Source organism: Pan troglodytes, chromosome 9 (assembly GCF_028858775.2).
Source record: "Pan troglodytes isolate AG18354 chromosome 9, NHGRI_mPanTro3-v2.0_pri, whole genome shotgun sequence".
NCBI lineage: Eukaryota > Metazoa > Chordata > Mammalia > Primates > Hominidae > Pan > Pan troglodytes.
The window spans coordinates 60,693,205-60,719,337 of record NC_072407.2 but is presented as its reverse complement, the minus strand read 5'-3'; the positions used below and the strand labels follow the sequence as shown (position 1 = coordinate 60,719,337).

At 36.6% G+C, this 26,133-nt stretch overlaps 2 protein-coding genes across 2 annotated transcripts; both read left to right on the top strand.

The window, feature by feature from the left end:
* The first annotated feature begins 6,689 nt into the window (after positions 1 to 6,689).
* Positions 6,690 to 7,739, top strand: LOC466603 (olfactory receptor 5B12). Its single transcript, XM_009440444.4, is given in 2 exon segments — positions 6,690 to 7,351; positions 7,354 to 7,739. Coding segments are annotated over 2 exon segments (945 nt in total). The 5' UTR covers positions 6,690 to 6,760; the 3' UTR covers positions 7,708 to 7,739.
* Positions 6,748 to 25,629, top strand: LOC107967291 (olfactory receptor 5B2). Its single transcript, XM_054662298.2, has 3 exons — positions 6,748 to 6,778; positions 20,221 to 20,275; positions 23,630 to 25,629. Exon 3 carries the CDS (start codon positions 23,747 to 23,749, stop codon positions 24,548 to 24,550), a length of 804 nt encoding a protein of 267 aa, XP_054518273.1. The 5' UTR covers positions 6,748 to 6,778; positions 20,221 to 20,275; positions 23,630 to 23,746; the 3' UTR covers positions 24,551 to 25,629.
* Positions 25,630 to 26,133: the final 504 nt, after the last annotated feature.

Sequence of the window (26,133 nt, the reverse complement as noted above, 5' to 3'; positions counted from 1 at the left end):
GCAGACTTAAATGTCCCTGTCTGACAGCTTTGAAGAGAGCAGTGGTTCTCCCAGCACGCAGCTGGAGATCTGAGAACGGGCAGACTGCCTCCTCAAGTGGGTCCCTGACCCCTGACCCCCGAGCAGCCTAACTGGGAGGCACCCCCCAGCAGGGGCACACTGACACCTCACATGGCAGGGTATTCCAACAGACCTGCAGCTGAGGGTCCTGTCCTTAGCAGGAAAACTAATAAACAGAAAGGACATCCACACCAAAAACCCATCTGTACATCACCATCATCAAAGACCAAAAGTAGATAAAACCACAAAGATGGGGAAAAAACAGAACAGAAAAACTGGAAACTCTAAAATGCAGAGCGCCTCTCCTCCTCCAAAGGAACGCAGTTCCTCACCAGCAATGGAACAAATCTAGGTGGAGAATGACTTTGACGAGCTGAGAGAAGAAGGCTTCAGACGATCAAATTACTCTGAGCTACAGGAGGACATTCAAACCAAAGGCAAAGAAGTTGAAAACTTTGAAAAAAATTTAGAAGAATGTATAACTAGAATAACCAATACAGAGAAGTGCTTAAAGGAGCTGATGGAGCTGAAAACCAAGGCTCGAGAACTACGTGAAGAATGCAGAAGCCTCAGGAGCCAATGCGACCAACTGGAAGAAGGGGTATCAGCGATGGAAGATGAAATGAAGCGAGAAGGGAAGTTTAGAGAAAAAAGAATAAAAAGAAACGAGCAAAGCCACCAAGAAATATGGGACTATGTGAAAAGACCAAATCTACGTCTGATTGGTGTACCTGAAAGTGATGGGGAGAATGGAACCAAGTTGGAAAACACTCTGCAAGATATTATCCAGGAGAACTTCCCCAATCTAGCAAGGCAGGCCAATGTTCAGATTCAGGAAATACAGAGAATGCCACAAAGATACTCCTCGAGAAGAGCAACTCCAAGACACATAATTGTCAGATTCACCAAAGTTGAAACGAAGGAAAAAATGTTAAGGGCAGCCAGAGAGAAAGGTCGGGTTACCTTCAAAGGGAAGCCCATCAGACTAACAGCGGATCTCTCGGCAGAAACCCTACAAGCCAGAAGAGAGTGGGGGCCAATATTCAACCTTCTTAAAGAAAAGAATTTTCAACCCAGAATTTCATATCCAGCCAAACTAAGCTTCATAAGTGAAGGAGAAATAAAATACTTTACAGACAAGCAAATGCTGAGAGATTTTGTCACCACCAGGCCTGCCCTAAAAGAGCTCCTGAAGGAAGCACTAAACATGGAAAGGAACAACCGGTACCAGCTGCTGCAAAATCATGCCAAAATGTAAAGACCATCGAGACTTGGAAGAAACTGCATCAACTAACGAGCAAAATAACCAGCTAACATCATAATGACAGGATCAAATTCACACATAACAATATTAACTTTAAATGTAAACGGACTAAATGCTCCAATTAAAAGACACAGACTGGCAAATTGGATAAAGAGTCAAGACCCATCAGTGTGCTGTATTCAGGAAACCCATCTCACGTGCAGAGACACACATAGGCTCAAAATAAAAGGATGGAGGAAGATCTACCAAGTAAATGGAAAACAAAAAAAGGCAGGGGTTGCAATCCTAGTCTCTGATAAAACAGACTTTAAACCAACAAAGATCAAAAGAGACAAAGAAGGCCATTACATGATGGTAAAGGGATCAATTCAACAAGAAGAGCTAACTATCCTAGATATATATGCACCCAATACAGGAGGACCAAGATTCATAAAGCAAGTCCTGAGTGACATACAAAGAGACTTAGACTCCCACACATAATAATGGGAGACTTTAACACCCCACTGTCAACATTACACAGATCAACGAGACAGAAAGTCAACAAGGATACCCAGGAATTCAACTCAGCTATGCACCAAGCGGACCTAATAGACATCTACAGAACTCTCCACCCCAAATCAATAGAATATACATTTTTTTCAGCACCACACCACACCTACTCCAAAATTGACCACATACTTGGAAGTAAAGCTCTCCTCAGCAAATGTAAAAGAACAGAAATTATAACAAACTATCTCTCAGACCACAGTGCAATCAAACTAGAACTCAGGATTAAGAATCTCACTCAAAACCACTCAACTGCATGGAAACTGAACAACCTGCTCCTGAGTGACTACTGGGTACATAACGAAATGAAGGCAGAAATAAAGATGTTCGTTGAAACCAATGAGAACAAAGACACAACATACCAGAAACTCTGGGGCGCATTCAAAGCAGTGTGTAGAGGGAAGTTTATAGCACTAAATGCCCACAACAGAAAGCAGGAAAGATCCAAAATTGACACCCTAACATCACAATTAAAAGAACTAGAAAAGCAAGAGCAAACACATTCAAAAGCTAGCAGAAGGCAAGAAATAACTATGATCACAGCAGAACTGAAGGAAATAGAGACACAAAAAACCCTTCAAAAAATTAATGAATCCAGGAGCTGGTTTTTTGAAAGGATCAACAAAATTGATAGACTGCTAGCAAGACTAATAAAGAAAAAAAGAGAGAAGAATCTAATAGACGCAATAAAAAATGATAAAGGGGATATCACCACCGATCCCACAGAAATACAAACTACCATCAGAGAATACTACAAACACCTCTATGCAAATAAACTAGAAAATCTAGAAGAAATGGATAAATTCCTCGACACATACACTGTCCCAAGACTAAACCAGGAAGAAGTTGAATCTCTGAATAGACCAATAACGGGATCTGAAAGTGTGGCAATAATCAATAGCTTACCAACCAAAAAGAGTCCAGGACCAGATGGATTCACAGCCGAATTCTACCAGAGGTACAAGGAGGAACTGGTACCATTCCTTCTGAAACTATTCCAATCAATAGAAAAAGAGGGAATCCTCCCTAACTCATTTTATGAGGCCAGCATCATTCTGATACCAAAGCCAGGCAGAGACACAACAAAAAAAGAGAATTTTAGACCAATATCCTTGATGAACATTGATGCAAAAATCCTCAATAAAATATTGGCAAAACGAATCCAGCAGCACATCCAAAAGCTTATCCACCATGATCAAGTGGGCTTCATCCCTGGGATGCAAGGCTGGTTCAATATACGCAAATCAATAAATGTAATCCAGCATAAAAACAGAGCCAAAGACAAAAACCACATGATTATCTCAATAGATGCAGAAAAAGCCTTTGACAAAATTCAACAACCATTCATGCTAAAAACTCTCAATAAATTAGTTATTGATGGGATGTATTTCAAAATAATAAGAGCTATCTATGACAAACCCACAGCCAATACCATACTGAATGGGCAAAAAATGGAAGCATTCCCTTTGAAAACTGGCACAAGACAGGGATGCCCTCTCTCACCACTCCTATTCAACATAGTGGTGGAAGTTCTGGCCAGGGCAATTAGGCAGGAGAAGGAAATAAAGGGTATTCAATTAGGAAAAGAGGAAGTCAAATTGTCCCTGTTTGCAGACGACATGATTGTATATCTAGAAAACCCCATTGTCTCAGCCCAGAATCTCCTTAAGCTGATAAGCAACTTCAGCAAAGTCTCAGGATACAAAATCAATGTAAAAAATCACAAGCATTCTTATACACCAACAACAGACAAACAGAGAGCCAAATCATGAGTGAACTCCCATTCACAATTGCTTCAAAGAGAATAAAATACCTAGGAATCCAACTTACAAGGGATGTGAAGGACCTCTTCAAGGAGAACTACAAACCACTGCTCAAGGAAATAAAAGAGGATACAAACAAATGGAAGAACATTCCATGCTCATGGGTAGGAAGAATCAATATCATGAAAATGGCCATACTGCCCAAGGTAATTTACAGTTTCAATGCCATCCCCATCAAGCTACCAATGCCTTTCTTCAGAGAATTGGAAAAAACTACTTTAAAGTTCATATGGAACCAAAAAAGAGCCCGCATCGCCAAGTCAATCCTAAGCCAAAAGAACAAAGCTGGAGGCATCACACTACCTGACTTCAAACTATACTACAAGCCTGCAGTAACCAAAACAGCATGGTACTGCTACCAAAACAGAGATATAGATCAATAGAACAGAACAGAGCCCTCAGAAATAACGCCACATATCTACAACTATCCGATCTTTGACAAACCTGAGAAAAACAAGCAATGGGGAAAGGATTCCCTATTTAATAAATGGTGCTGGGAAAACTGGCTAGTCATATGTAGAAAGCTGAAACTGGATGCCTTCCTTACACCTTATACAAAAATCAATTCGAGATGGATTAAAGACTTACATGTTAGACCTAAAACCATAAAAACCCTAGAAGAAAACCTAGGCATTACCATTCAGGACATAGGCATGGGCAAGGACTTCATGTCTAAAACACCAAAAGCAATGGCAACAAAAGCCAAAATTGACAAATGGGATCTAATTAAACTAAAGAGCTTCTGCACAGCAAAATAAACTACCATCAGAGTGAACAGGCAACCTACAAAATGGGAGAAAATTTTCACAACCTACTCATCTGACAAAGGGCTAATATCCAGAATCTACAATGAACTCAAACAAATTTACAAGAAAAAAACAAACAACCCCATCAAAAAGTGGGCAAAGGACATGAACAGACACTTCTCAAAAGAAGACATTTATGCAGCCAAAAAACACATGAAAAAATGCTCATCATCACTGGCCATCAGAGAAATGCAAATCAAAACCACAATGAGATACCATCTCACACCAGGTAGAATGGCAATCATTAAAAAGTCAGGAAACAGCAGGTGCTGGAGAGGATGTGGAGAAATAGGAACACTTTTACACCATTGGTGGGACTGTAAACTAGTTCAACCATTGTGGTAGTCAGTGTGGCAATTCCTCAGGGATCTAGAACTGGAAATACCATTTGACCCAGCCATCCCATTACTGGATATATACCCAAAGGACTATAAATCATGCTGCTATAAAGACACATGCACATGTATGTTTATTGTGGCATTATTCACAATAGCAAAGACTTGGAACCAGCCCAAATGTCCAACAATGATAGACTGGATTAAGAAAATGTGGCACATATACACCATGGAATACTATGCAGCCATAAAAAATGATGAGTTCATGTCCTTTGTAGGGACATGGATGAAATTGGAAATCATCATTCTCAGTAAACTATCGCAAGAACAGAAAACCAAACACCGCATATTCTCACTCATAGGTGGGAATTGAACAATGAAAACACATGGACACAGGAAGAGGAACATCACACTCTGGGGACTGTTGTGGGGTGGGGGGAGGGGGGAGGGATAGCATTGGGAGATGTACCTAATGCTAGATGACGAGTTAGTGGGTGCAGTGCACCAGCATGGCACATGTATACATATGTAACTAACCTGCCCAATGTGCACATGTACCCTAAAACTTAAAGTATAATAAAAAATAAAAAAACAAGAAAAAAAAAGATTGCATTACTTTGAGCAAGTTAAACTATTTATTTCTCAGTTTTCTTTTTCAGGAAATATGATAATATTAGTTCTCCTAATTCTACAATTGTTGAGATAGTCAAATGGAATATCAACATAAGATTTCACCATAATCTGGAAGACCATACTAATATTTTTTTAAAAAGAGAGACAGAAGGAATGGTGATTAATAGATGAGGAAGAAATCAGGCTTACAATCCAGTTTTAAACTGCAGTGAAATAGAGATGTGCAAAATTACATAAGGCAGAACTAACTATTGGAATGAGGAGACCTAATCTCATGTGCTAATTCTGTCACTAAAAACATCTGGTCATTGGACACACAGTTTATAAACTATATTATGGACCGACTGATGGTCTGCAGGGTAGATGTGATTAACATCTATCACACAGTTCTGAGCAAATAAGAAAACACTTCTGTCTCCTTGGGAATGGAGAATAAGAATATTCTGAACTTAAACATAATATTTATCAGTTTAGATATCTATCTGGTCAGGAAATGTATCTCTTGCATTAATGTAAACCTTGCAATTAGCATGCAACATGGTGCTCCATTCGAAATTAGAGCTTGTAGAGAGAAAGAAGAAATGAACACATCCAGAGATTTATGTTGATTTGTCAATTGGTTGGTATTACTGAAGAGTCATTTTCCTTTTTAACTTTTTGAAAATTTTTTTAAGGGTTGGAAGTAGTTATAAACATTTGTGGATCCAGTTATTATCATTTAACTGAGATCCAGAAATGTAGGTTATTTGCATGAAGCCAAGAAAACTGGTAAGTATATTTGATTCCTAATTTCATGCTATTCCATTCTTCACATTGACTTACAAAGATAGATTTAATTACTCCATCAGGCAGTCAGTCAATTAAATAAATTACTATCTTGTGCCCAGTTTAGATTGAATGTAAAAGATTTAAAGGAATTTTTCTTTGTGATGAAGAGTTAAGGCTTTAATTCAAAGTGACTTGGTTTTATATTTCACCTGTTTCAATTAATTAGTCTGATGATCTTGTATGAATCTTCCTTTTCTGTGCCTTAGTTCAGTAATCTATGAAATTAGGAGTTCGGGATGGATTATCTCCAAAATCATTTTATTAAGAATGCTCTATGAATTATTGTAATTTAAAGTTGCATTTTGTGGTCATGGGCATGTTTTAGATCCGGGACTCCTGGAAACAAGTAATTACAATACTGGAATAAAGCAAAAAATGGCATGCTGATTGATCTCAGTAGTCCTCCCTCCATTTATCATTCTGATTCTGCCTTTTCATTTCTACAGGGCAGCTACATAATTCCCAATGGAGAACAACACAGAGGTGACTGAATTCATTCTTGTGGGGTTAACTGATGACCCAGAACTGCAGATCTCACTCTTCATAGTCTTCCTTTTCATCTACCTCATCACTCTGGTTGGGAACCTGGGGATGATTGAATTGATTCTACTGGACTCCTGTCTCCACACCCCCATGTACTTCTTCCTCAGTAACCTCTCCCTGGTGGACTTTGGTTATTCCTCAGCTGTCACTCCCAAGGTGATGGTGGGGTTTCTCACAGGAGACAAATTCATATTATATAATGCTTGTGCCACACAATTCTTCTTCTTTGTAGCCTTTATCACTGCAGAAAGTTTCCTCCTGGCATCAATGGCCTATGACCGCTATGCAGTATTGTGTAAACCCCTGCATTACACCACCACCATGACAACAAATGTATGTGCTCGCCTGGCCATAGGCTCCTACGTCTGTGGTTTCCTGAATGCATCCATTCATACTGGGAACACTTTCAGGCTCTCCTTCTGTAGATCCAATGTAGTTGAACACTTTTTCTGTGATGCTCCTCCTCTCTTGGCTCTCTCATGTTCAGACAACTACATCAGTGAGATGGTTATTTTTTTTTTGTGGTGGGATTCAATGACCTCTTTTCTATCCTGGTAATTTTGATCTCCTACTTATTTATATTTATCACCATCCTGAAGTTGCGCTCATCTGAAGGACGCCAGAAGGCCTTTTCTACTTGTGCTTCCCACCTTACTGCAGTTTCCATCTTTTATGGGACAGGAATCTTTATGTACTTACGACCTAACTCCAGCCATTTCATGGGCACTGACAAAATGGCATCTGTGTTCTATGCCATAGTCATTCCCATGTTGAATCCACTGGTCTACAGCCTGAGGAACAAAGAGGTTAAGAGTGCCTTTAAAAAGACTGTAGGGAAGGCAAAGGCCTCTATCGGATTCATATTTTAATTATAAAGAATTCACAGTAAGATAATTTTTTCCACCTCATATTAATCTTTGTCTACCAAGTCCAATATTTGGGCTTCCTCATGGACAGTTTCTATTGACTGTTTTCTTAAACATATGAATTGGCCATACTTTCTTCATTCTTTAAGTGACACTTTTTTTGTTGTTAAAATCTGGACATTTTAAATAATAAAAAATAGCATACTCTAAAAATTAGATCTCTCCTCCCATCTAGGCTTTGTTTTTGTTGTGGTGCTTTTGTTTGTTTAGTGATTTTCCTGAGTTACTTATGTTAATTCTGCATTTCTTGTTGTGTGTGGCCACTGAAATTTCTACTCAGTTAGGTTAGTGGTCAACTAACAATTGGATAGAGTTTTTTAAGTGCTTTAAATTGCTAATTCTCTGAAGCCTTATGCATGGGCTTTGCATGTGTGTGTTGGAGCATGTTTTCAGTGTTCCAGCAGTTTAAATTCTGCCTTTAATCTTCATGTCCTCTGTGCAGAGCCTCAAGGTCAGCAACAAATGAAACATTAGGTCCTCTCAGGTCTTTCCTGTGCATACATAAGGCCTTGCCCATATGCATGATTTTTGTAATCCCCAGGAATACATGGGAGCTTTTCAAAGCCCTCTATGGATTTCTAAAGCCGTCATCAATTTTTTTTTAAGAGTTTGGTTAGATTATTGTATGCTCCAACTGATATTTACATTTTCAGGCAATTGCAATGTTAAACAATTGCTGCTCAACACTTTGACAAACACTCTAGGAATACAACTTTTTCACTGAGTGAACTGAGTCTGGTGAAATAGAGACAAAATTGTGAATGGAGTTTTCCTAGGAAGCTGCCAAATAGGTGAAACAGTGACAATTCCCTGGGAAGCAGGCCCATTAGCAATCTCCAACACACTTTGTTCACTTCAGTGGTTGTTAGGCCAATGTTTTTTTCAGCTACCATAGTTCCATGTGTGCTGGTTTTCAAGGTTACCACAGAGCTGGTGGATAAAGCAAGCTAACATGCCACAAAACTCACCATTGATACTGAGATTCAGTCACTGTTTTTGAATGAATACTCCTTGAATTGTTGCATGTCCTTGGTTAGTTTCTAGAGTTTCAAACATTTCTATTATACACAGTTTTGCCTGTGTTATAATTGCTTTTATGGAAGAGCAGATTTTTGGAGGTCCTTGCTTTGTCATTCTGGAAATATTTATTCTATCCTTTAAATTTTTATTTATTTATTTTTTATTTTTGATACAGAGTCTCGCTCTGTTGCCCAGGGAAAAGTGCAGTGGCACCATCTCAGCTCACTGAAACCTTCACCTCCTGGCTTCAAGCTATTCTCATGCCTCAGCCGCCTGAGTAACTGGAATTACAGGCACGCACCACCATGCCTGGCTAAATTTTTGTATAATATTTTTAGTAGAGATGGTGTTTCACCACGTTGGCCAGGCTGGTCTTGAATTCCTGGCCTCAAGTGATCTGCCTGCCTTGGCCTCCCAAAGTGCTGGGATTACAGGCATGAGCCACCATGCCTGGCCTTATTCTATCCTTTTAAATTTAAGTTTCCTCTGTTATAATCCTCTCTGAGAAAATTGTTTTTTTTTTTTATAATATATATTATAATTTATAATTATATATTTATCTGTGAGTTTAAGTTTTTAATGTCTCCCCATTAGACCAAAGTCTATTTATGCACGGACTTTTTTTTTTTGCTGTGTATACTGTGGATTTAACAAAATGACTAACACCTATACGTGTCATATTCAGATTGCTGAAAACCAAATATAAGAAGAAAATTATAAATACATTCAGAGGAAAAAAGACACATTACATACAGAGGATCAAAAACAAGATTCACCGCAGATTTCTCATCAGAAACAGTGCATGCCAGAAAACATCTGTCAAATGCTGAAATAATAAAGAAACCCTGTTAAACCAAGTGAATATATTCAAAAATAAAAGAGAAATAAAGACATTTTTCAGACACACATGCTGAAAGTTCATTGTTAGCAGCCCTTCACTGCAAGAAATATTGAAGGAATTTCTTCAGGCATAAGAAATATGATGCCAATTGGTAATTTACATTGGTGCAAAGAAAGGAAGAGGACTGAAAATGAGATAAATGAAGACAGACAGACATAAGACCTACTCTTTTTGTATTTTTAATTGTTTAAAAGATGATTGTCTAAATCATAAATAGTAGGAATATACTGTATATTTATTTATAGAAAACATAAAAGGAAAATGTGTAACAATAATATAAAGTATTAAAGTGCATAATTGGCAGTATAAGTTTGCAACATCCTTAAACTACTCGTAAAATGGCACAGTATTACAAAGAAGCATATTTTCATAAATTCTAAACATATATTGTAAACTCTAGGGCAATAACTAAAACAATTTTTAAGAGAGGTATTTAATAATAAGTTAATAGTGGAGATAAAACGGAATCATAAAGATAGTTAATAATTTAAAAAGGAAAAGAAGACAAAAGAAACAAAGAAAAGATGGAAAAAATAGAAAAAATCTAGGAAGAGTGTAGGTTTTTTTGTTTGTTTGCTTGTTTTGTTTTTGTTTTTTGAACAGAACCATGCTCTGTCACCCAGGCTGGAGTGCAATGGTGCGAGCTCAGTTCATGGTAACCTTCGCCTCCCAGGTTCAATAGATTCTCCTGCTTCAGCCTCCCAAGTAGCTGGGATTACAGGTGTGGATCACCATGCCTGGTTAAGTTTTGCATTTTTAGTAGAGACAGGGTTTCACCATGATGGTCAGGCTGGTCTTGAACTCCTAGCCTCAAGTGATTCACCTGCCTCGGCCTCCCAGAGTGCTGAGATTACAGGCGTGAGCCACCCACTCCTGGCCTGATGTTAGATTTTAATTCATTGTGTCAATGAGTACATTAAATATAGTGTAAACTTAGCAAATTGAAAAAGAATGTTAGATAATTTTTTTTAAAAAAAAAAGACCCACTGCATGCCACTTACAAGAAATTTACTTTAAATATGAAGGCATAAAATTAGTGTACTTGAAATAAGCCACTGGTATACTTGAGCTTGTTTTTTTTTGTCATTTTCCAGTATAATAACCTACTATTATGAATTGGTATTTAATAAGAAAGCCTGAGAACTGAGCCAAATATGCTCCTCTTTCATGGCTTTTCTTTTTATTTTCTTTCCCAGCGAATTGAGTTGGAATTCCTCTACTGAACATAGTTGATAAAACATCATGGCCAGTGCATAAGTAAGTCGAGATAATGTGAGTAAGCAGAGACAAAGAAGGATGTCTGTTTTCCCCCATATTTAAGACATGGCATTATAATGTCATCTCTTTGATGTTTGGTATGTGGTGCCAAGGAGTCTAGTCATGGCCTGCTTGGGAGTTTAAGAGTTATGACAAGGCATTTCATAACATAAAGCAGAAGTGGCAGTGGAACCTGATAAGTTTCTCTCCACCATCACTATCACTGCCTATCATGAATGTGGGTGGTATGTGGGAGAGAGAGGTGACAACCTTGGATGTACACAACAGAAATCAACTCTGGCTAACTTAAACAAAAAAGAATTTATTTGAAGAATAATGGTGTGCTCCCAGAACCAAGGAGAAAGTTGGATAATTAAACTGGAAATAATTAAAGGAAGCGAGAATGCAGAAACCAGAGGCAAGATCAAACCACTGGAACAGTTTGGTTAAAACAATTCTTCCAGCAAGTTGACCACTTCCATCCTTTTACACTAGTACCTTTGGTCACCACTATCAGTGGTGCTTTTAGACTTTTGCTAATGCCACAAGCCACAGTATGCAGTACAAATAAATTCTAACTATCCTGACTTCTGGGTGTTACTCACTGCATGCTGTTGACTGAGACAAGTTTGCTGGCAGCTAAGCTGTGAGCATGGTAAGCAGAATTTCAAACAGAACTGTTCTCATTTATATAGCATCCTCGTACAGTTGCACTGTTCTTTGTGTTTTACATATCATAACTCATTTGATCCTGACAACTCCATGGCAAGGTAGTATTGTTATTATTATCATTTTATTAATGAGGAAAGTATGACTTAATAACATTAAGACATTTGCCCATGTTCCAGGACAATTTAGGCAGAACCAGGATTTGAATCCATGTCATCCTGAAAATTGTTTTTTTGTTTGTCTCTTTGTTTCTGTTTGGTTTTTTGTTTTGTTTTGTTTTTGAGATTGGGTCCTGCTCTGTTGCTTAGGTTGGAGTGCAGTTGCCATCTCAGCTCACTGCAGCCTATGCTTCTCAGGTTCAAGCAATTCTCCTGCCTCAGCCTTCCGAGTAGCTGGGACTACAGGCAGGTGCCACCACTCCTGGCTAATTTTTGTATTTTTAGTAGAGACAGGTTTTCACCATGTTGGCCAGGCTGGTCTTGAACTCCTGACCTCAAGTGATCCGCCCACCTCAGCCTCCCAAAGTGCTGGGATTACAGGCATGAGCCACTGTGCCCAGCTGAACACTATTATACAGTTTTCCACCAGGTTTCACATAGTAGGAAACTATAAAACAGTTCTTGAACAGTGTTACACAGTCTTCCACCAACTTTCACGTAGCAGGAAACTATAAAAAATAGGAAGACTTGGGGTAAAGGACTTCCAGAAAAAAATGTTATATGTCTGTTTCTGGTGGCCTTGTTATAGACTATCTCTGCATAAAAATACATCTGGAAAGTTTTTGATGAGTCCTAGGGTTTTTCAACTTTATATCTCAGTGGATAAATTCAGTACGCTACAGATAAAAGTGTTTCCCAATTTGCTTTGTCAGCTTAAACAGTGTACATTTTAATTCTCTTCTGTTTTATTTTTAGCTTGTTAATTATTTAAAACAACTCCAACCTCATAATTATGTTGCAAGATATTTGGAATTAACTCGTCGTGGCTTCCAATGTCCCTAAGGGATATATTATGTATTTTGGAGATAATGAACACTCTTAGAAATGAATGGAGGCTCTTTCATAAAAAAGTATGACTTTATAATTTTTTTATAGCTAGTGTGTTTGTTGACAGTTTAGTATGTACCGGGCTCTGTTTTAAGCACTTTATTAATTTGTGTGCTCCTACCAACCATATGCATTAAGCACTACCATCATCTTCATTTTATTTTTATTTGTATAAATTTAATGAATACAAGTAGAATTTTGTTATATGGATATATTGTGTAGTGTTGAAGTCTGGGCTTTTGAAGTAACCATCACCTGAATAATGCAATTGTATTCATCAAGAAATTTTTCATTTGTCACCTCCCTCTCCCCTCCCCCTCCCCCTCCCCCCTCCCCCCCACTTCCTACCCTTCTGAGTCTGCATTGTCTATTATTTCACACTGTATGTTCATGTGTACACATTATTTCACTTCCTCTTATAAGTAAGAACATGTGGTATTTGACTTTCTGTGTTATTTCTCTAAAGACAACAGCTTCAAGTTCCATCCATGTTGTTGCAAAAGACATGATTTTATTCTTTTTTATGGTTGAGTGGTATTCCATGGTGTGAGTGTATATATATGTGTGTGTTTATACATATACATATGTGATATATATATATATATAACATTTTCTTTATCCCATCGTCTATTGATGGACACTTATGTTGAGTCCATATCTTGGTTATTGTGAATAGTGCTTTGATAAAAATACAAGTGCAGGTATATTTTTTATATAAAGATTTTTTTCCTTTGGATAGATAGCTAGTAGTGGGATTGCTGGATTGAATGGTAGTTCTATTTTTAGTTATTTGAGAAATCTCCACATTGTTTTCCATAATGCTTGTACTAATTTACATTTCCACCAACAGTGTATAACTGTTTTTTTTCTACAGCCTCACCCAAATCTGTTATTTTTTGACTTTTTAAACAATAGCAATTCTGCCTGGTATAAAATGATATCTCATTGTGATTTTAATTTGCATCTCTATGATGATTAGTGATGTTGAATATTTTTCATGTGCTTGTGGGCAATTTCTATGTCTTCTTTTGAAAAATATCTCTTTATGTCCTTTGTCCACTTTTTAATGTTTTTTCTTACTGTTCTTGTTATTGTTTACTTATTTGAATCCTTTATAGTTTCTAGATTAAAATTAGTCCCTTCTTGGATGCATAGTTTGAAAATATTTTCTCTCATTGTGCAGGTTTTCTCTTCACTCTATTCAGCTGTGCAGAAGCCTTTCAGTTTAATCAAGTCATATTTGTCTATTTTTATTTTAGCTGCCTGTGCTTTTGAGGTTTTCATGAATCCTTTGCCTAGCCCAATGTCTAGAAGAGTTTTCCCTAGGTTTTATTCTAGTATTTCTACAATTTCAGGTCTTATAGTTAAGTCTTTAATCTAACTTGAGTTGATTTTTTGTATATGGTGAGAGATAGGAGTCAGTTTCATTCTTCTGCAAAGGAAAATTCTATTTTTCCAGCACCATTTATTGAAAAGTGTATCCTTTCTCAAATGCATGTTTTGTCAACGTTGTCAAAGATCTGTTGGTTGTAGGTATGTAGCTTTATTTTTTGTTCCTATATTCTGTTCCATTCATCTATGTGTCTACTTAGAAACCAGTACCATGCCGTTTTGGTTTCTACAGGCTTGCAGTATAACTTCAAGTCAGATGATGTGATGACACCAGCTTTGTTCTTTTAGCTTAGCATTATTTTGGCTATTTGAGCTCCTTTTTTGATTCCATATGAATCTTATGACTGTATTTTTCTAATTCTGTGAAAAATTACATTAGTATTTTGGTAGAAAATGCATTGAATCTGTAGATTCCTTTGGACAGTATGGTCATTTTTATCATATTGATTCTTCCAATTCAGGAGCATGGAACGTTTTTCCATTTGTTTGTGTCATCTATAATTTCTTTCATGAATGTTTTGTAGTTTACATTGTAGAGGTGTTTTACCTCTTTGTTTAAATATATTTCTAGGTATTTTTTTGCACATATTGTAAATTGATTGATGTCTTGATTTGATTCTCAGCTCAATTCAAGCTGAGAATCAAGCTTACAAATGAATTAAGTAAAGTTTAAGGTTGTATAATCAACGTACAAAATTCAGTAGCATTTCTATACAAATGCTACTCATTTTGAAATGCTACTGAATTTTGTATGTCGATTATATAGAAATGCTACTGAATTTTTTATGTTGATTATATAACCCTAAACTTTACTTAATTCATTTATCGGATCTAAGAATTATTTGGAGGATTCTGTGAGATTTTTTACGTATAAATCGTATCATCAGCAAACAGATAATTTGACTTTCTCTTTTCTAGTTTGAATGCATTTAATATTTATTCTTGCATGATTTCTCTGGCTATGACTTCCAGGGTTATGTTGAATTGGAGTGACGAAAATGGTCATCCTTGTCTTGTTCCAATTCTTAGGGAGAATGAGTTCAAGTTTTCTCCATTCAGTATGCTGTTGGCTATGTGTTTTTCATGTATAGCTTTTATTATTTTGAGGTATGTTCCTTCTATGTCTGATTTTTTGAAAGTTTTTATCATAAAAGGATGCTGAATTTTATCAAATGCCTTTTCTGCGTTTATTTATAGGATCATATGGTTTTTGTTTTTAAATTCTGCTTATGTAATTAATCACATCTATTGATTTGTGTATGTTGAACCATCCTTGCATCCCTGAATAAAACCTACTGGATTGTGGTATATTATCTTCTTGATATGCTGTTATACATATATCTCAATATATGTGCAAAATCCTTACATACAAAATCCTTAACAAAATGCTAGCAAATCATGTATACTTTTGAGGATTTTTGCATCTATGTTTATCAGGGATTGGTCTGTAGTCTTCCATTTTTATATCCTTGCCAGCTTTGATATCAGACTCATACTAGCTTTGTAGAATGAGTTAGGGAAGATTCTCTCCTCTCTGATTTCTCAGAAGAGTTTCAAAAGATTGCTATTATTTCTTTTTACCTTTGGTAGAATTCGGTTGTGAATTTATCTGGTCCTGAGCTTTTTTGTTGGTGTTCATGGGAAGTTTTTTATTACTGATTTAATCACTCATTATTGCTCTGTTCAAGATTTTTCTCTCCCATTCAATCTTAGGAGGTTATTTGTTTCCAGGAATTTATTCATGTTCTCCAGGTTTCTAGTTTGTGAGTGCAAAGTTGTTCATAGCAGCCTCTGATGATCTCTGGTATCAGCTATGGTATTAGCTGTAATGTATTCTTTTTTATTTTGGATTATGTTTATTTGGATCTCTTCTCCTGTTTTTCTTAGGTAGTTTAGCTAGTGGTTTGTCTATTTTATTTGTTTTTGTCCCGATTTCATTTAGTTCTACCCTGATCTCTGTTATTTGTTTTATTCTGGTAGCTTTGGATTTTGTTTGTTCTTGTTTTACTAATTCCATGAGGTACAATGTTATGTTGCTAATTTGTGATCTTTCTATTTTTTGATGTAGGCATTTAATACTATAAACTTCTCTCTTATCACTGCTTTTGCTGTTTTCAATATGTTTTGTGTTTCCATTTTTATTTATTCCAAAAATTTTTAATTTATGACTTAATTTAGTAAACAACCTAAATATTGTTTAGGAATATATTGTTTACTTTCCATGTATTTGTAGAGTTTCCAGAGTTCCTCTTGGTATTGATTTCTAGTTGTATTTGGCTATGCTCTGAGAAGACACTTGGTATAATTTCAACTTTTAAAAAGTTGAATACTATATTGAGACTTGTTTTGTGACATATCTTGGAGAATGTACCACGTGCCCATGAAAAAACTACATTTTACTTTTGTTAGTTAGACTGATCTGTAAATGTTTGTGATGTTCATTTGGTCAAAAATTTAAGTCCAATGTTTCTTTGTTAATTTTATATTTTGATAACCTGTCTAGCGCTATCAGTGGGGTAAGTTCCCCATTTTTATTGCATTTCTGTATGTTTCTTTCTTTATGTCTAGTAATTTTTTTATGACTCTGGGTGCTGTTCCATTTTTAGGTGCACATATATTCAGAATTTTTATATGTTCTTGCTGATTTGATCTCTTTATCATTATATAATGGCCTTACTTGTATTTTTTATCATGGTTTATTGTAAGTCTGTTTTACCTGATATAAGTATAACTACTACTACCCACTTTTGGTTTTCATCTGTGTGGAATATATTTTCCACCTGTTTACCTTCAGTCTATAACTGTCTACCAACCAGTAAGGTGAGTTTCTTTTAAGTAGCATGTAGTTGCTTCATGTTTTTATCCATGTCATCAATGTATATCTTTTAAGTGGAAAATTTTAATTCATTTATTGTTAAGGTTAATATTGTCATGTGAGCTTTTGCTTCTGACATAACGTAGATTGTAATCTAGCTGTTTTGTAGATTCTTTGTTTCTTTTTTTCCTTTGTCTTTGTGCTTTAGTGGAGTTCTGTCATGTAGTCATTGGATTTCCTTTTTTTTCTTTTTGTAATTTTGTGTTTATATGATGGTGAATATTGACATTTTGTATCCACATTTAGAACTCCTGGAGAATTTCTTATAGGGCCAGTCTAGTGGTAATGAATTCCCTCAGCATTTGATTGTCTGAGAAGAACTTTATTTCTCCTCCATTTATGAAGCTTATTCTGAATAGGATATAAAATTGGTGGTTGACAGGGTTTTTTTTTTTTTTCCTTTAAGTACTTTAAAAATAGAATCTCTATTTTTTCTGGCTTGTAAGGTTTCTGCTTTTAAAGTCCACTATTAGTCTAATGTGTTTTCTTTATAGATGACTAGACACTTTTCTCATGCTGATTTTAGGATTTTTCTTTCATGTTGACTTTAGACAATCTGATGACTATATGTCATGTTGAGGTCCTTTTTGCAATGTATTTTCCTGTAGTTTGTTGGGCTTATTGTATCTGGATGTGTAAATCTCTTCCCAAACTCGGGAAACTTGTTGTCAATTATTTCCTTAAATAGGGTTTCTGAACTTTTTGCTTTTTCTTCTCCCTTGGAAATACTTATACTTCATATGTTTGGTTGCTTTATGTAGTCCCATACTTCTCAAAGGCTTTGTTTGTTCTTCTTTATTCTCCTTTCTTTATTTTTGTCTGATTGAATTAATTCAAAAGACCTGTCTTCGAATTTTGAGATTCTCTTCTCTGCTCGTTCTAGTCTATTCTTAAGGCTTTCCACTGTTCTTCATAATTCTTTCAGTGAAATTTTCATTTCCAGAAGTTGTTTGGTTCTTTAAGGTCTCTACCTTCTTGGTAAATTTCTAGCTCATATCAGGAATTGATTTTCTGATGTCTTTGCATTGGTATTCAGATTTCTCTTATGTCTTATAGAACTTCTTTAAAATCAGTATTTTGAATTCTTTATCTGACATTTTCAAGATTTCTTATTGGTTCAAATCCATTGCTAGAGAATTACTGTGCTCCTTTGGAGGTGTTATAGCACTTTGTTTTTCATACTTCCAGTATTATTATCCTGATTTCTTTGCATCTGGAGAATTAGTCACTTCTATTATTGAATTTACTTTCATTGGGGTGTGACTTATTTTTCTTGGGAATGTGACTATGATGTATGCTGAGTAGGGTTATTTGGCTTTGTTTCTGGCTGTCTAAACTGGTGTAGACTCTGTATGACTTTCTTGTTTGTAAATATCCTTAGTGTATTGGTTTGGGTGTCCCAGATAATGATTTGGGCTATGGAACACACAGTGGTCCTGGTTCCATGCTTTGTATCCAAGGCAAGAGGGCAAAGCTGGGCAGTGTTGGGTTGTGCAAGTCTGCACTTGAACCCCATGATGGCATGTACAAGTGCTGGCCCTTACAAGGTTCAGAGAGCAATCCTCAGACCTCTGAAGAAACGCTCCAGCAATAAGCAGAGCAACTGCTGCTATGCCAATGACCCCATGGGGGAAAGAGTGCATCCTAGGCTCCATGGCCTATCAAGGGGTAGTAAGACCCAGTTTGCTCTCACTCAACCCAGCAGGGCTCTTTCCCACAGCTGGACACTAGCAGTGCATTGGGACAGTTAGCCAACTCAAATGCACTTTGCCTTTAGAGTGTGAAAATGCCTCAGGCTGCAAAACTTGCTACCCTGGTCAAAACCACTCCTCTCAGACTCAAACCCTCCTGGTCTTGTCCTGCAAGATGGGTTCCCAATTCCATTGTCCACAGCTGAAGCCCATGCTATTCTTGCCTCTCCATTCTGGCCATGTGGATTCCTCCTCCAATCAAGGTAAGATCACAAATCTCTGGCTAACGACTCTACAAACCAGTGACTGCCACCAATGCTAGCTGGCAGGTTCCTGTGCAACCCACTATGAGTTAGCATCAGGAATGACCTCCTTCCATTGGTCCTTAAGTCTGAGAGTGCATGTGGGGTACTTCCCAGTGCTCTTCCTTCTCACAGTCCCTTGACTGTTCCCCAAGTCTGATCCAGGTTTTGGGAAACTCAAAAAATTCCCGATAGCCTAGGTTGCCTGGCTTCCTGGTGGGTATGTGTATTGTGGAGCACTCCCCCTCTCACATATGGAGGGATTGATTCACAGTTTTCCATTTGGGCTGCTGTCTGTCTTGTTTTCAGGAGTATCCAAAGTTTTCTTTCACTTTTATATTGAACAATCATGTTTCTTCTTGGATGCAAGTTCACGGTGTGAATCTCTACACACCACTTGCTATTTCCAAGTGAGCAAGGATTCTGGCAAAGCATCCATTCTACTATCTCAGAAAAAAAATACTCATCTCTGTTTTATTAATGAGAGAACTCAAGTGCATAAGTGTTTATACAACCTATAATCTCAATATGAACTTTGTGAAGTTATGCTGCCATCGGCCAACGAAACTTACATAACACTATAGCCTAGTTTCCATTATGCCACTCATGATTCTGTCTGATTTCTGCCAGGAAAGTTAATGATGAATCTTTTCTGAAGATGTTCGCATTACCAAGAAGAAATAACCCTGAGTAAAGTAAATACACTGGTGTTCTTCCTAAGAAAATGGAACCAGGCTTTCATACGTAGTTCAATTGTTGCTTCTCTAGATGATTGGAGTGAGAGACTCTGGTTATTCTCATGAGTAACTTGTCCCCTGAGAACTTTATGTATGTTCAAATTCCTCAATTATTGTTAGTTCCCAGTCATTGGTCTCTAACATCCCAACATGACTCTATTTAACATCATGTTAGAGGTTCCACCCTGTGTGTCACCTTTTGGTGATCATTTATTGATCTCAGTGTAAAAGGCTGTCCATTGTACTAAGTGGTCTTATTTCACACTGGTATATTACTCTGAGTCTGCAACAATGGCCAGGGATAAGACCCCCAGCTAAAAATGATGTTCATTGCAGATATGATGATCCCTTCTTACAGCTCCTTAGGACTTTACAGAGTGCATTCAGAGACTTCTATTTTTCCTCACAGCAGCAGCCCTGTGTGACAAGTTGGAGAATATTTTCTAATCTCCACCTAGTCATTACTTTTTCCTTAAATCTCCCTCCCTCTAGAGAACTTCAATATTTGTGACTAGACATTAAATAATAACTTCTTAAATAGGAGCTTTTCTTTCTTCTTTGAGTAGGACTTGCAATTTGAAGATACCAACTGAAAGTGTGTCATCTTCCTTGAAGAGCAAGGTAAGTTTCTAGCTCTGTTCTATGGTCTGTTTAGGTAGTAGTAATAGAATATGTGTTATATAAAAGTTCAAGGGCAAACATTTTCCCATTGAGTATTCAGAGTTTAGTATCCCAGCTTTTAATATTTTCATGCTATCACGCTATTTAGCCACAGTCCAGATGTTATAACAATCTCCATTAATTTGGAAAATGGTGATTTTATTCAAATAATAGAAGATGGTATTATTCTTATCATTTAAAATTCATATGCTTAGAGGGCAACAGACATTGGTGCCTATCGAAGGGTGGAGGATAGGAGGAGGGAGAGGATCAGAAAAAAAATAACTAATGGGTCCCGGGCTAATACCTGAGTGATGAAATAATCTGTATAACAAACCCCCATGATGCAAATTTACCTATGTAACAAGCCTGTACATGTATCCCTGAACTTAAAATAAAAGCAAAAAAACAAAAAACAAAACCCTTATACACACAAAAAATCCATGTGCTTAGAAGAACATTTAGAAAATGATGGGCACTCTAAATACTTATTGAGGCAATGAGTGAATGTATCTAAATGAATAAATGAATAAATAAATAAGTCAGCAAATGATCAGTGAGAACATTATAAAATACATGGTTCTGTGTTACTGAAGCACAGTCTCATGCCTAACTTTGCACAGGCTATTCAGAGGCTCTTGATTGAAGGCTTTAGATTTTTTAAAATAAGGAGTCCACACGATTTACATTGTGACCCATAATGTATGACTGCATGCATGTGTACACACGCACATACACACACAGCAAAATCAAAACTTACATGGAATCCTATTTTTCACCTACAATGCACCTTTACTTTCTATTTTTTTATGCTAAATGAGCTAATGTATGCAAAATACATAAAAGAGAATCTGCACATAGTGAGTGATTTATGTGTTAAAGGTCATTCCTAACAATAGCAGTTATATTTAATTTAGTTTATTGATGCTAGTGTTTTTTTATTCTGTCTTTCCTTGCCATAGAGAACTTGGAGCTTTTTTTGACCACTACCTGAGACATATTTTTTTTCTAATGTTATTTATGCATTATTTCATGACTGAATTTCCAATTTTAGACCTAGTATTCAGGATTGACTATCTCTTTTTTTCCAGGCACAAGGTAAACTTCTATGTTCCATATATACATTTAGTAAAAGAGGGAATTTGTGCAAAAGCAGTGGGACAGCTATAGATACTATATTATTTCAGAACAGAAGTAGATGCTTTAAATATTTTTTTTCTAAAAACATATGCTGAGGCTGGAGTATAGAGATGTCAAAACTTCCATTGGTAGGGTGTTCAGTGATACTTGTGAAATATCATACTGCTTCCCTAAAGAAGATGAAAAAAATGAGATAGATGATGCTCTGATTAAGTAGGTGATAATTTCGTCTTATTCACTATTGGTTAGGCTTCTACTTGAAGTAAAACAAACAAAAATAACAGAAGTGTGAATTGACAGCTCTTCAAACTACAAAAGGATCTAAGTAAGTTAGCAAGATGCACATAGAATTGTAACCTTTCCCCCATAATCTCATCCTTATTATGACTAGCAATCTAATGCTCATTGTGAAGTAGCTAAAAGCACAAATTTTGATTAGGTTGAAACTTGGTTTCAATTGTGAATCTTGACTGTTCTCCATACTAGTTGTATAATTGTAGAATATCACAAAACTTTTCAAATATCAACTTCTTATAATGGTAAAATAGTAATAACAATAATACTTATCACACACAAACACACACATGTAAACGTTTATATAAAAAGTTCTTAACATCTGTTGTAGAACATAGTATATTCTAAAAGTGATTATGTGATTTAAGTTTGGCAAACATAATGCTTTCATGGGCTAAACTTATGCAGTGTGGAAAGACAGTAGGCAGTAGTAGTTAGCAGATGAATAGTAGTTAGAGGATGAATGCCCTTTCTAATTTAAAACACTATTCATATGCAAGAACTGATCTAAATAATAATTTTACAGCTTACAACCTGCCACCAAAACAGATCTGCAGACTAAAGGAAACCCACGAACGATGCATTTTAAACTATAAGGGTCAACTAAGAGATGACATAAATGAAAGAAAAGCATGAGTTTAAGTAAAGGAGATGTTGCGAAACCAAGCTAAAATGTAAATTTCAAGGAAGAAATTAAACAGAAGAATGGTTCACATGGAATTCTGGAACAGTCAATCATTTGGGTGAAAAAAAAGACAGAATGAGAATTATTGGGAGGCACAGAAAAATCTCAGTAGCCCTGGTATGTGAGGAAAGACAAATTGAAGAAGGGGCTATAAGACTTCAAAATTTACCAACACACAAAGCCCTGCCATCCTCCTTTATGAAACTAACAGAGATCATCTTTCCATTCTAACGATAATATTATAGCTAGCTCTCATCAGGCTGTGCTAAACATTTAACATTTTGTTTATTGTTGTAAAAATGTATTATTTCATTGAATTTTCAAAATAATGCCTTGAGGTTGATCTCATTAATATTTTCATTCTGCAGATAAAATAAATAGGGTTCAGGGAAGTTAGTTTGGGACCAATGCTGCCTAGGCAGTAAATGGTAGGGCTGATAAGCACCTCTTCCCAGTCCCAAACTCTGTATCTGATGCTGCCTTCCCCTCAGAATTGCCTTTGCTAGTTGTACATTTCCCTACTTCTCCAGCTGTCCTGAGACCCTTAATGTGCATTTTCCTCTCAGTTACCTCACTGTGAAACCTGCCTAAGTTTGCACCAACAAAGACAATAAGTAATTGTAAATTGCTTCAAATTCAATCTAATTTAGATTCAATTTAGACCATTGAGCTTGAGAACGACTCTCCTGAGCCAGAAGATAGGTTTGACTATTAACACTTGTGTACATATGAATAAATGACTTAATCTTGTGAGCCTCACAAATTAAATAAATGTAATAACGAATCAATCTCATTATATTGTTGAGAGGAATCAATATACATACAAATTGCCTAGAGCGGTTCCCAGTATGTGAGCAACATAAATATATAAGTTTTACCAGATTAGGGAAAACTGAATTGGCAGAAAAATTAGTTCCAGATGAGTCATCTTGGACACATCATTAAATATACTACATAGCAGTTTATAAATTTATAAAATGGAAACATTGGGATATTATTTATAAAGATCCCCTGGATTCAGCAGATTACAACTCTGTAGATAATGCATTAAAGATTGTTATCAAGCCTATGCTTTAGATCTATAGAATTTTGAAGTACAAATTGTTGCTATAATTACATAATGCATATAGTATTTATACATTTCTAAATCTCTTTTTTTGTTTATCACTCTATTGCTTTATTTCTCATTGCTACAGGTCATCTTAAGATTCCCAGATAATACTGATGGAGAATTGTACGGAAGTGAACTACAGATCCCCCTCTTTACCTTGTTCACCTTCATCTACCTCCTCACTCTGTGTGGGAACCTGGGGATGATGTTGCTGATCCTGATGGACTCTTGTCTCCACACCCCCATGTACTTTTTCCTCAGTAACCTGTCTCTGGTGGACTTTGGATACTCCTCAGCTGTCACTCCCAAGGTCATGGCTGGGTTCCTTAGAGGAGACAAGGTCATCTCCTACAATGCATGTGCTGTTCAGATGTTCTTCTTTGTAGCCTTGGCCACGGTGGAAAATTACTTGTTGGCCTCAATGGCCTATGACCGCTATGCAGCAGTGTGCAAACCCCTACATTACACCACCACCATGACGGCCAGTGTAGGTGCCCATCTGGCCCTAGGCTCATATGTCTGTGGCTTCCTAAATGCCTCATTCCACATTGGGGGCATATTCAGTCTCTCTTTCTGTAAATCCAATCTGGTACATCACTTTTTCTGTGATGTTCCAGCAGTCATGGCTCTGTCTTGCTCTGATAAACACACTAGTGAGGTTAGTCTGATTTTTATGTCAAGCTTTAATATCTTTTTTGCTCTTCTAGTTATCTTTATCTCCTACTTGTTCATATTCATCACCATCTTGAAGATGCATTCAGCTAAGGGACACCAAAAAGCATTGTCCACCTGTGCCTCTCACTTCACTGCAGTCTCCATCTTCTATGGGACAGTAATCTTCATCTACTTGCAGCCCAGCTCCAGCCACTCCATGGACACAGACAAAATGGCATCTGTGTTCTATGCTATGATCATCCCCATGCTGAACCCTGTGGTCTACAGCCTGAGGAACAGAGAAGTCCAGAATGCATTCAAGAAAGTGTTGAGAAGGCAAAAATTTCTATAAGATTGGAATTTTAACATTGTTGTATACACAAAAATGTTGTTTCACTCATCTCAGACTTTCCTCATGCAATGAATTACATTTGAAACCCCACAATACATTTAAGTTCATGAGGTGATATTCTTACCTCTTTAGAAGTCAATTATTTAATAAAAATAAAATATTATCAGAAATGTAATACCTGAATGAGGAAGGCTAAAGGGAAATGTTAGAATTTTTGGAACTTGCTGGTCAAAACTTACTAATGACATCCGGTTTACTCACTTGTTCCCCTTGCATTTTTTCTACCTCATTCCAATGCAAACATACTTGTTAAACAGGGCACCAACAAGCCCACAAAAAAGTACATGTTTATGCCTCTTGTGGGCACATAGGCATTAGAAGGAGAAATGGAGTGTGGCTAGTTTTTATATAAAGGATGTAAGTAATTAATTTAGTATTATAGCATAAATTTATTTTTGAATAGACTTTAAGAACAGTTTTATGTTCACAGCAAAATGGAGAGGTAAATACAGAGATTTCCCATATACCTTCTGCCCCCACATACATATACCCTCCCTCATTGTCAATATCCTCCAACAGAGTGCTACATGTTTTACAATTGATGAACCTACATTGACACATCATTATCATCTCAAGACCATAATTTACATTAGGATTCACTCTTGCTGTTGTCCCTTCTATGGATTTGAATAAATGTATAATGACATGTATTTATCATTATAGTATCATATTGAGTAGTTTCACTGCTCTAAAGCTCTTCTATGCTCTACTTATTCATTCTTCCTTCTTCCCTAACCCCTGACAACTACTGATCTTTTTCTGTCTCCACAGTTTTGCTTTCTCCAGAATGTCATATGGTTGAAATCATATGGTATGTAACCTTTCCATATTGGCTTATTTCACATAGTAATATGCATCTGTTTTCTCCATAACTTTTCATGGCTTGATAGCTCATTTCATTTTAGCACCGAATATTGTCTATTGTCAAGTGGTATCACACTTTATTCATGTACCTACTGAAGGATATTTTGGTTGCTTCCCTAGTATTGGCAGTTATGAATAAAGCCGCTATAAACACCTGTGGTTTAACTGGTATTTTCTTTCTCCAACCTTGCTGGATGTTCTCCTGGTTTTCATTGCTTGCTTTTATCTTGTACTCATACTCTGAATATAGATGTTCTTCAATTCTCCATCCTGAGATGCTTATATTTTCAGGTTTTTATTAAACTTCTCACTGACATCTCAAACATAACATGTATAAAACTAAAATCTTGGTTTTATTCCCCAAATCTAGGTTCTGATTGTACTTAGAGTAAATTTTCTAACTGTGGCCTACAAAAGTTGCTTAACCTCTCTGCTGCCACTTCTTTCATTTTCTTCCAAATTTCTCCTTGCTCTCTATGATCCAGCAAATTAATCTTTGTTCATTTATTGAACACAAGAAGCACATTCACATTCACACTGCAGAATGCTGTCCATCTTGGCCTCTTTGCCTGCCATGTTCTTTCCTTATATGTCATTTTAAATACTATATACTCAGAGAGCCCAATTTAACTATGCATCTAAAATTATGATCTCCCATG

Excerpts from the sequence above, each read along its gene's own strand:
- LOC107967291 (XM_054662298.2), top strand. The coding sequence starts at position 23,747 with ATGATGTTGCTGATCCTGATGGACTCTTGTCTCCACACCCCCATGTAC.